At 36.7% G+C, this 12,456-nt stretch overlaps 1 protein-coding gene and 1 long non-coding RNA gene across 2 annotated transcripts in view; both read left to right on the top strand.

Annotated features, from left to right (window-relative positions):
• Nucleotides 1-1,055: 1,055 nt before the first annotated feature.
• LOC109191802 lies at nucleotides 1,056-2,254 on the top strand. Its single transcript, XR_002055980.1, has 3 exons — nucleotides 1,056-1,218; nucleotides 1,741-1,814; nucleotides 1,953-2,254. It is a non-coding gene; the product is annotated as an uncharacterized LOC109191802 (long non-coding RNA).
• A 6,906-nt stretch (nucleotides 2,255-9,160) lies between these two features.
• LOC109191846 (uncharacterized mitochondrial protein AtMg00810-like) overlaps nucleotides 9,161-12,456 on the top strand; it is a 12,343-nt gene continuing 9,047 nt past the window's right edge. The window contains exon 1 of the mRNA XM_019342525.1: nucleotides 9,161-9,793. Within this exon, the coding sequence (XP_019198070.1) occupies nucleotides 9,161-9,793 (633 nt within the window). The remainder of the gene's footprint in view (nucleotides 9,794-12,456) is intronic.

The following is a 12,456-nucleotide window of genomic DNA, read 5'->3' as shown; positions in this document are numbered from 1 at the left end:
CGAGCGTAGGAAGGCGCTTTCCACTGTAGTTGTTATGGGATCGTGTCCACACTTCAACAAAAATCGTGCCAGAATATCGATCTCAAATGAACCGCTGTTTACAACCCCTGCAATCTCATCTCCGATGTGTGCAATCCATTTTGAAAATCAATCAACTGTCTGTCTATCTTCCTCTGAAGTTAAGGTCCGTAGTTTCAAGTTCTTTGTGAGCCTTAATACCTTGCAATTTGTCCACACGTATAGTTGCTCCAACAACTACTGGTCTTGTTGCTTTCGGAATAACGGGTAGGATATGTCTAAAATTGCCGCCCAAAACTATTGTCTTTCCACGAAAAGTCTTTTCAGCACTACCCGGTATGACGAACCTCAATAGATCCCTCATGGTTTTGTCAAAAACCTCAAAACAGTGTTTGTGTGTCATCAGTGCTTCATCTCATATTATCAATTTGCTCATTATTATAAGCTCAGCAAGGTCAATGCCTTGCGATATATTGCACGTGGAATCTTCGTTCAAAGAAAGTGGTATAGCAAATCTGGAATGTGCTGTCCTGCCTACCGGCAAGAGCAAAGATGCTACTCCGCTGGAAGCAACATTATATTCAGAACAATATCACCGCGACTCCTTATATATAACCATAAAATTACCACAGTAATTACATGAAAAAACAGAAATGATAATTTATTTACTTCTCATAGTATTATACCTTAAGCACAAAAAAAAATATTGATTATCATAAAATTAATTGTAATAATATAAAAAAACCTAACGACCCATGTTTAATTTAACTATACTATTATTAAGAGTAAAAGACATTTTTGGTCCTAGAGTTATAGTGGCACGGACAATTTTGGTCCTCCATAAAAAAAATCAGACAATTTGTGGACACTCTTATTGTGACGAGGACAATTTTGGTCCTCCATTAACATTTCCATTAGATGACCGTTTGAAAGGAGGGTATTTGCGTCATTTCATGATATCTCCTTGATTTTCATCGTCTTCTTCTTCTCTTCCATCTCCACAGAGGACTCTGCGTTTTCGTGATCTGAGAGGGGATCGATCTTCGCCGCGTGACCGCAGATCCATCTCTTCCAACGATGGCACATCGATTTGGGGATCCATCTCTTCCAACGATGGCACGTCGATTTGGGGATCTTGCCGTCTTCTCCATCTACTTCCATAATCGATCTTCGCCGCGTGATTGCAGACTTACGTAGAAGGTAATTCTTTTTTCTATGGGGTTTAATTGGAGTTTATGTCGCATAAAATTATTGTTTTTCATTGTTTTTGTCATCATATTTCATGGTTCCGTTAATACTATGATGGAATTTAGATAATTTAAAGTTAATAAATTTATATAATTGCTTCTTCATCGTATAACTGAATTCATTCTTTTTCAACAAATATTTATGTTAGCAGTTAAATCTGTTTCCTCAAATTTTTGTGAACTAACATCATCCAATGTGAATACTTGGTACATTAAAAGTGCAAAAGTTAAACAAAGAACAATCAGATTTATAAATGCTTATATTTCCTTAGGTGTGTGTCATAGCAGATTATTAAATATTTAAATGTCAAATAATTTGTTTAGTTTAGAGTTGAAAAAAATCTAGGGTACTACAGCTCAAGATAGTTTTTGGCTACTAACTGCAAACAGCTTCAACCTGTCTTACATGAGTGACAATTGTGTCATTATCGGGCATTATATTTCTACCCTGAACCTATTTGTTTATTTCTTGCAGTTATGCTGCTATACCAAATGATGGTAGCACCTATCCAGATATTGTTATGGACAACCCACTGTCTTAAAACCCTGGTAGGATATGTATTTTTCTTTAGCATCTCTTCACGAACAACTTGATTCTTGATCTTTTCATGGATTTGATTGTTTTTCTGTAGCATTCATAGTGTTAAACTTTTATTCAAGTTAATTTCTTATGATTATACTTTGTAGATATCATATGGGGTCGCTTCTTCAGGAATGCTGAGTTAGAAAGAATGGTTGATCGGGATTTGTCTCGTTTATACCTTGAGCACGATAGATATTTCCAAACCCCTGGGAGCTAGGCTATGTTGCGGCGTATTTGGTTGCTAAAAGGACACTCTAGAAGGCTACAAGAAGGAGATATCATGAAATGACGCAAATACCCTCCTTTTAAACGGTCATCTAATGGAAATGTTAACGGAGGATTAAAATTGTCCTCGTCACAATAAGAGTGTCCACAAATTGTCTGATTTTTTTATGGAGGACCAAAATTGTCCATGTCACTATAAGTCTAGGACCAAAAATGTCTTTTACTCCTATTATTAAGGTAACTAGTATTTTCACCCGTGCGATGCACGGAATGGATTTGTTATAATATATTAAAAATAATAGTATTTTTTATGCGCGATGCGCAAAAAATAGGTGCCCAATATTAATACATTATATTAAAATTTTAAATTTATTTAGATTTTAGATATTTAAATTATTCTAAATAATAATAATAATAATAATAATAATAATAATAATAATAATAATAATAATAATAATAATAATAATAATAATGTAAATCATTTTTATAAATTTGATATTTAAATTTTATGTAATAATTAACATATAACTCAAATATATAATGTGTATATATTATTATTAATGAAGAAGATAAGAAAATATATGGTTGATGTATGTGCATGGTAACAATAGTGGAAAAGATAACAGAAGTTATAACGGTAGGGGTATGTTTGTCCAAAATATTTTAATGTACAACCTTTATAGCATAATGTACAAAAAAATTTAATGGAAAAAATGGACATAAATTAGGGGTATAACTTTCATTCACACTTATTATGTTTTTAGATTTGGGTCGTTATACAATTATTTAATTTATAACATCAAATATTATATATTGCAATTGAAGATATGGTCTGGATCGTTTATGTTTGTTGATGATATCATTGCTTGAATTTGAGCAAATAATTGGTCAAATTAATAGCTAATGTGTAGATGTACGCATACAGTGCTGTAATTTTAAAGATTTTATATATCATTATTTAAGTTTTTTTTTTTTTTATAAATTAGACAAATATGCTCGTTCTCTAGCAACTTAGTTATAGTACTCAATTGTTATCGTAATTCATTTGCATATACGATATATTTTTGTCTAGATATATAGCAATTTTGTCATTTTGAAAAAAAAAATAATATCAACGATTGTATTTACACATTATTGAAAATCTCTTTGTGGACGAAATTGGTAGTCGCAACACAATATTGTCCATCCTCGTCTAGAGCTAACACCTTCAAGCCATCAGGATGGGTGACTCGGGAGAAAGTCACGTACAATTGTCCGTGATTAAAAACCGGTTTTTTTTAGCAATAACCCAATGTGAGTTAGTGTTTGGTCTTGGATTTTGTTGATAGTCATGGCATATGCAAGCATCAACGGGAATTGTTTACGCTGGAACTTGAAGGGAAATCTCGTATCAGAAGGAGTGAGAGACAATCGGGGGATAAGAACTTTGGTTCCTTCATGTGTCCCATTAAATATTCTTGCTTCGACAATGTGATCTGTCAATCTTGTGATGATGCCGCGTCCCGTTATAAATACCAAGAGAGTGGACTATGTTCCGCAATAACATAATAGGTGCACCGACCTTTAATGTCAATGAATGATTAGGAAGACCCGACAATCTCGAACTATTTAAGAATTCAGGAGTGTGTACTTCTGATAGATTTTCATTGTCTGATTCTACTTTACACAAAGAGTCACAACTTAAATATGTTTGTCCTTCTGCAGTATTCATGTCGCACATGTACTGATTAATTTGATCAACGACATCTAAAGTCAGCGAGAGGATCGCTCGGCTTTCTAGCTGTGACTTATCAAGCATGTCATATCTCGAGCTTGGGAAGGTGCTTTCCACTATAGTTGATATGGGATCGTGTCCACACTTCAACAAAAGCCGTGCCGGTATATCGATCTCAAATGAACCACCGTTTACAATCCCTGCAATCTCATCTCCGATGTCTGCAATCCATTTTGAAAACCAATCAACCGTCTATCTATCTTTCTCTAAAGCTAAGGTTCGTAGTCTCAAGTTCTTTGTGAGCCTTAATACCTTGCAATTTGTCCACAGGTATGAAGAATTAATAGTTGCTCTGACATCTACTGCCTTGTTGCTTTTGGAGTAACAGGTAGGATATGTCTAAACTTGCTGCCCAAAACTATTGTCTTTCCACCAAAAGTCTTTTCAGAACTACTTAGTATGGCGAACCTCAATAGATCCCTCATGATTTTGTCCAAAGCTTGAAAACAGTGTTTGTGCGTCATTAGTGCTACATTGCATATTATCATTTTGCTCATTATTATAACCTTAGCAAGGTCAATGCCTTGCGATATATTGCACGTGCAATCTTCGTTCAAAGAGAGTGGTATAGCAAATCTGGAATGAGCTGTCCTGCCTCCTGACAAGAGCAAAGATGCTATTCCACTGGAAGCAACATTCAGAACAATATCATTGCGGTTCCTTATATATATATATATATATATATATATATATATATATATATATATATATATATATATATACTAGTTTTTTACGCGCATTGTGCGATTGGGATAATGCCCAATATTTTTTTAATAAGTACTTTAAAGTATATCAAGGCAAGATTATATTGGAATTGTTCATGCATAGATAATTGAATGTTGAATTTGCGTATTTAAATAGGTAATTCTAAGTTTACAAATGCAAGATAATACAGTCAATATTGATTGTAATTGTCAATAATATAATTATATAAGTATGGTTGAAACCAAATACGGGACATAAGGGAGAGCAAATAAAAATTAGGGTATAAAATATTAAATATATACTAATATTGAAGAGCTAACTGCTGATTGTCAAACAAGGACATTGCGAAGTAGTTTCCCACTTCAATTTGTTATGTGATTTGAATACTCTTTTTGTCAATAAATCCTCCAAGTAGTTAATATGATTGACTTAATTTTTTTTTTTATTTTTTAAAACAATTATTATTACTCTTTTTGTCAATAAATCCTCTAGTTAATATGATTGACTTAATTTTATTTTTTAAAAACAATTAATATTATTAAATATATGTATACCCTTAGGGTGTATTGGTCTTGTTGCTCACCCTACAGAAACACAAAGAACCAAAATACCGCCTCCACTAAGGCTTGAACTCACAACCTTCCAAATGAAAGTCCAACCTGAGTACCATTAGACCACATAGTCTTATTATTATTTTGAATGATACTAGACCACATAGCTCTATTACATTGTAGTATCTGTTCATATACTTTCTCAACCTACTGAAACACAAAGAGCTAACAACACGCCTCCACTGAGGCTCGAACTTACAACCTTCCAAATGGAAGTCCAACCCGGGGTACCATTAGACCACATAGTCCTAATATTATTATTATATCATCATCATCATCATCATCATCATCATCATCATCATCATCATCATCATCATCATCATCATCATCATCATCATCATCATCATCATCATCATCATTATTATTATTATTAGCTTGTGGTGGTAGAATTAGTCTAAGTCTCTTAGCCTATTAGTTAGGAGTCTTTAGTGGTACATTTTGATATACTATCTTGTAATCTATTCTGTTGCAACCGATTGAATTAATCACACTCATCTGGTATCAGCCGGTAGATCCTTTCTCTCTCTCCTTTTTTCCGCAAACCACCACGCAAAATCAGAACCACCACCATGTGCTCCAATTCAACGGAAATGACTGTATCTGCCGGCGGCGGCCCTTCCCCGAGCGGCTTCAACCCCCTCGCCGGAGCTCATCATTTCATCTCAATGAAGCTTACATCGAGGAATTTTTTATTTTGGCCTACGCAGCTCATTCCGTTCCTCCGCGGCCTAGACCTCATCGGATTCGTTGATGGCAGTTACCCATGTCCGGCAGCTATGGTCACGATGCCAACCTTCGGGGACTCCAACTCCGGTGCTACCGCCACTGAGCCCACACCCAATCCGGTATATAAGGCTTGGGTACAACAGAATCAGTCGATCCTTTCCCTCTTAATCTCCTCGATGTCGGATGAGGTGCTCCATCTTGCAGTTGGCCGGAATACCGCGGCGGAGGTGTGGCGGTCTATCTGCACGGCTCTCGGTTCCAACACACAGGCGCGCTGTCTCAACTTGCTTGGCCAGTTCCAAGCACTCCGGCAAGGTAATGCAACTCCGGCAGATTATCTTGGCCGTGCGGAACTCCTTGTCGAGGCGCTAGCTCAAGCCGGCCAACCACTTTCTGTGGCCGAACAGAACCTCTATATTCTGCGTGGTCTGCGACCGGAGTACAGGTCCTACGCCGCTTCGCTGACAGTCAACGCGCTGGAGAGTCTTCCGCAACTTGACGATTATCTCCAGGTGGCTGACTTCATTCTCGTCGACGATACCCACTCCGGCAGACGGAGGCAGCGGGGGTGTCCACACGGCCATGTATGTGGGTCGTGGTCGTGGCAGCAACACCGGCTCCCATGGTGACGGAGGCAGACGTGGCGGACGTAGCAGTGGCCGGAACAACAACCGCGACGGTTGTGGTGGCCACGACGCCCCTCGGTGTCAAATCGGTAGATCCCAAGGTCATACGGCCGTGTATTGCTACAAACGCTACAACAACCAGCCGCCTGCTCAAGCCCTTGTCGCCGTCTCCGGTGACTCACCGACAATCGCTGCTCCCCCGGCTGAAGCTTGGTATCAGGATACGGGTGCCTCGGCACATGCCACACCTGACGCCGGCATGTTGACGAATTCAGAGGAATATGGTGGCCTCGACACCCTCCGCGTTGGAAACGGTACAGGTTTTGTTATCTCGCGGGTTGGCCATGCATCCATTCCTTCACTCTCCAAACAGTTATATTTGTCTAACGTGTTGCATGTTCCTAAATTAACCGTCCCACTATTGTCTGTCCTGAAATTTGCTACTGAAAATAGAGTCTTTTTTGAATTTCATGACAATGGTTTTTTTTTTGTGAAGGATTCCAAAACCAGGGCAGTACTACTTAAGGGTCCTACCTCGGGAGGTCTATACAAACTACCTGTGTCACGAAGTCCGTTTGCGTTTGTCAGTTCCCGTGCTACACCGGTGGTTTGGCATCGTAGGCTCGGTCACCCTCACAATCTAGTGCAAAATAAAGTCTTACAACACTGCTTGGTCAATCCAAATAATACCAAGCCTTTGGGTTCGTGTTCGGCTTGCCATCTCGTCAAGTCATCCCATTTTAAACTAGATAGAGTTGACAATTGTAGTGAAAATGTTCTAGATCTCTTGTATACGGATATCTGGGGGCTTGCCCCGGTAGTCTCGTCTAGTGAGTTTCGGTACTTTTTGTTATTTGTTGACGATTACTCCCGTTTCTACTGGTTTTATCCATTACGGGTAAAATCAGACATTTATAAAAAATTTGATGCGTTTCGTGTTTTGGTAGAGCGGCAGTTTTCGCGCTCTATCAAGTCTATACAGTCGGACTTAGGGGGTGAGTACAGAAAATTACATAACACATTCCAATCGTTGGGAATTAATCACCGGCAGTCTGCATGTGCCTACATACACACATGAACATAATGGGAGAGTTGAGCACCGTAATAGGCACATTGTCGAAACGGGCTTAGCTCTTCTTGCTCAGGGGTCTGTTCCACAACAGTATTGGGACTATTCCTTAGAGACTGCCACGTGTCTAATAAACTATATCCCATCTTCAGTCCTAAAATATGAAAGCCCGTATTCTCGTCTCTACAAAAAGTCACCTCCGTATCAATTCCTACGAGTCTTTGGGTGTCAATGTTACCCCCATCTACGGCCTTACAATCGGCATAAGATGGAGTATCGTTCCACCCTGTGTGTCTTCCTAGGTTACCCACCTTCTTATAAGGGATACAGGTGCATGGACCTAATCAGCGGGAAAACCTATATCTATCGCCACGTGCGGTTTGACGAATCTGTTTTCCCTTTTGTCACAGGTTTACAGCAGGCAGTCACTACGCCTGTTCCTATGCCATGGGCAGTTGGACCCATAATACCGTCTCTCACGCAATCCATTGGCCATGATCCAGGCCCTATACCACCAGTAACTGAGCCTATCCCGTTGGCTCAAGAGGCACCGCCCTTGGCTATTGAGTCCGCTGCCCCACCAACACAGGCTCGTACACGGACTAAACAGGCCCAGCCTCAGGACAGGGGGCATATCATGCGCCTATGCCATATGACTCGGGGCACCGATGAAGAGTTCCATGCCCTAACTGCAACCACTGATCCAACGTACTACTCCTAAGCCGTTGGGCACCCGCAATGGCGGGACGCTATGGATCAAGAGTTCAATGCTCTTCTTCACAACAACACCGGGAGTCTAGTTCCGCCCGATTCAACCATGAACATCATCGGGTGCAAGTGGGTGTTCCGCACCAAGCGCACCACAGATGGCTTAGTCGAGCGGTACAAGGCTCGTTTCGTGGACAAGGGGTTCAATCAAGTAGCCGGGGAAGATTTCTTCGACACTTTTAGCCCGGTTGTCAAACCGACTACAGTCCGTATCCTCTTTTCATTGGTTGTCTCAAACAACTGGATACTACGTCAGTTAGATGTCCATAATGTCTTCCTCAACGGGCATTTAGCCGAGAAAGTTTACATGAAGTAGCCACCAGGGTATGAGGATCCAGCACACCTGGGTCACATCTGTGTCCTGCAACGATCGCTATATGGTCTTAAGCAGGCTCCCAGGGCGTGGTTCAAACGCCTTCATGATTATTTGCTATCTGTGGGCTTTGCCTCGTCTAAAACCAATGTCTCTCTGTTTTGCTACACTGCCGCCGAGTCACGGGTCTTTCTTCTGGTATATGTTGATGACATAATCATAATGGGAAGTGATGCTGCCTTGGTTGGTTCTCTACTTCAGCGTCTAGCCTCTACCTTCAAGATTCGGGATCTTGGAAAACCAAGGTTCTTCTTGGGCATTGAAACAGTTGACTCAGGCACAGGTATGATTCTATCACAGCGGCGATATATGACTGACTTGTTAAGCCGGTCCGGGATGGTGGATTGCAAGCCTCTAGCCACACCTGCTTTGGTCACACAGGCTGTCTCTCCATCGGATCAGCCTTTTGAGAATCCGACATAGTATCGTCGTATCATGGGAGCTTTTCAGTATCTTACTATTATGCGTCCTGATCTATCTTATGCGGTAAACCGTCTCTGTCAGCACATGCACTCCCCGTCTACTGATCATTGGGCCATGGTCAAATGGGTATTACGGTACATCAAGGGCACTTTGGATTATGGGTTACGTCTTTCACCGTCATCGACTACCGCCATACATGCCTACTCAGATTCCGATTGGGTTGGTTGTCCGGTCGACAGGAAAAACACAAGTGGATTTGCTGTCTTTCTGGGGTCTAATATGGTCTCCTGGCTCTCCCGGAAGCAGCGCACGGTTGCTCGTTCCTCTACTGAGGCTGAGTATAAAGCCTTAGCTAATGTTGCTGCTGAAGTCACGTGGATTGTCTCTTTGCTGCGCGATCTTGGACTGTATTCTGGACAGCCTTCCAACTTGTGGTGTGATAACTTAGGGGTTACATATCTGTGTGCAAATCCAGTTTTTCATGCCCGCACGAAACATGTGGAGATCGACTATCATTTTGTTCGGAACAAGGTTGCTTCGGCTGATTTTGTGGTCAATTTCATTTCTACCAAAGATCAGTTTGCAGATGTTCTCACCAAGCCCCTTCCAGGACCGAGGTTTTCTGCTCTTCGGGACAAGCTCAATGTTGTGCTTCACCAACCTTGTGCTTGAGGGGGTGTGTCAGTATTGGTCTTGTTGTTGTTATTATTATTATTATTATTATTATTATTATTATTATTATTATTATTATTATTATTATTATTATTATTATTATTATTATTATTATTATTATTATTATTATTATTATTATTATCATTATTATCATTATTATTATTATTATTATTATTATAATAATATTATTATTATTATTGTTTATACTATAGTATATTAGCTTGTGGTGGTAGAATTAGTCTAAGTCTCTTAGCCGAGTCTTTAGTGGAATAGTTTGATATACTATCATGTAATCTATTCTGTTGCAACCGATTGAATTAATCACACTTATCAATCTGAATAGCTAATTTTTTCAAATATCTTTTTACCTTGATATAATTCGCTGGTCAAATTCGTTAATATAATCCGCTAACGCTAACCGCTAACTGCTGATTGTTAAACAAGGATATTGCAAGATAGTTCTCACTTTAATTTGTTGTGTGATTTGAATACTCTCTTTTGTCAATAAATCCATCAAGTAGTTAATATGATTGGCTTTATTAATTATATTATATATTATATTTTTCTTAATTTTTTCATGGTATTAATAAAATATTTGGTAAATAAATACATAGCATTATTTTGTATTATAACTTTGATATTTAATTAAAAAAATAGTGCACAAAAAATATAATAGACAATGTAATGAATATAATCAATTGATGAATTTGAATGTATAGAATTTTTACATTGGAGAAATATAAAGACAATATAACTAATAAAATTATTTCTCTTAATTAATTTATTAATAATGAATAATTTTTTTTATTTTATTTTTATAATAAAGACATTGTAGGGAGAATGTAGCGAATATAATCGATTGATGAATTTGAATGTAAAGAATTTTTATATTGGAGAAAAATAAAGACAATATAACTAACCAGGACTATGTGGTCTAATAGTACCCGGGTTGGACTTCCATTTGGAAAGTTATGAGTTCGAGCCTCAGTGGAGGCGTTATTGGTTCTTTGTGTTTCAATAGGTTGAGAAAGTATATGAACAGATACTACAATGTAATAAAAAAAAAGTTTATGTATTTTTTTGTTGTAGCTACTAAATTATTATTTAATTAATTTAATCTATATATCTATATATCTATATATCTATATATATATATATATATATATATATATATATATATATATATATATATATATATATATATATATATATATATATATATATATATATATATATATAAAAGTAAAATCCTCCTAACAAATTTTCCCCCCAAAACTTTTGTAGTAAAACTTATTTGGTAAGTAAATGTCAAATGAAAAATAAATAAATAAATAAATAAATAATAATAATAATAATAATAATAATAATAATGTTATTCCTTAAATAAATAAATTATTATACTTTCCCTTAAATAAATAAATTATTATACTTTCCTTTTGAATTAGTATTTTCTACCTATAAATACAATGGCTTCTTCAATCAAAGAATCTCAAACTCATCTCTCTGCTTTCTTTTTGTATGAATTTTCTACATTTTTCTAACTATATTCTCACGTACTTCAATATGTTTTGCAGTTTATATCATCTGGTATGAGTTTGAAGATACTTAAGGAGGCTCTGCTTCAACAAAAGGAAATTGAGGAGGAAGAGCATTTGTAGCAGAACCCTATTGGTTTAGTTTTTATGGAAGATTGTAGAGATGCGATCGAGGATGATAAATACGGTAATTTTGATAATTTTGTAAGATTTTCTGAAACTTAGAGTTAGTATGTTGACTTCGAGATTTGTACATGTCATTCAAGTTTCTATGTTTTTTTTTTTTTTTTTTTTTTTTTTTTACCAAGCAGAGTTCATTTTACAGCATTTTTATAATTAATATATATATATATATATATATATATATATATATATATATATATATATATATATATATCACAACTTGAGTAGAGTGTTTGTTTAACCTATTAAAAATCTCGCTATATTTGATTTTTTCTAAATTTTTGTACGTAAAACACAAAAATAATGATTATTTAAAAAGAAGAAATAAATAACAAATACAATTTCAGATTTTGTGTTACTCCATTCACATATTAGTATAAATAAATAAAAAAGTAATAAAATAAAATACATAGGAAATATAAATTTTTAACTAAAAAAATTTAATTAGAGAAACCTCCCAAAAAATCCACGTTGTACTGAACCCAAATAAAAAAATACGGGCAATGGCACAATCATAAGGATCAAAGGGAACAATGGAAGACCCAGAAATCCAGACATCATTGATGTACCGAACGGTGATGAGAGACTCAGAAATAGGAATATCATTATGAATGAAAACGGAGATTTTCTTGACACGCGAATTTAGTTTAAGGAGAAGTTTACTTTTGAGTACAAATGTCTCCTCAATGGATTTTGTATGGTCATATAGAGTGTATTTATACACCATGGATGAGTTCAAAATAGCACAGTATTGAAATTATAAAATGGTAAGAGATCTCAAAAAAGGTAAAACTTTCAAATTTTCAGTTAATACAAAAAATGTTATAATCGCCGAAAATATATATCTTTAACTTTAGACAAAAATTAAAAACGAAATCATAAACAATTTTAATAATTGACTATTTCATTTCTATGTTT

The sequence above is a fragment of the Ipomoea nil genome, unplaced genomic scaffold, assembly GCF_001879475.1.
Source record: "Ipomoea nil cultivar Tokyo-kokei standard unplaced genomic scaffold, Asagao_1.1 scaffold0208, whole genome shotgun sequence".
Lineage (NCBI taxonomy): Eukaryota > Viridiplantae > Streptophyta > Magnoliopsida > Solanales > Convolvulaceae > Ipomoea > Ipomoea nil.
Note: the sequence above shows the minus strand (reverse complement) of the source record. Positions and strands in the feature narration are given on the sequence as shown.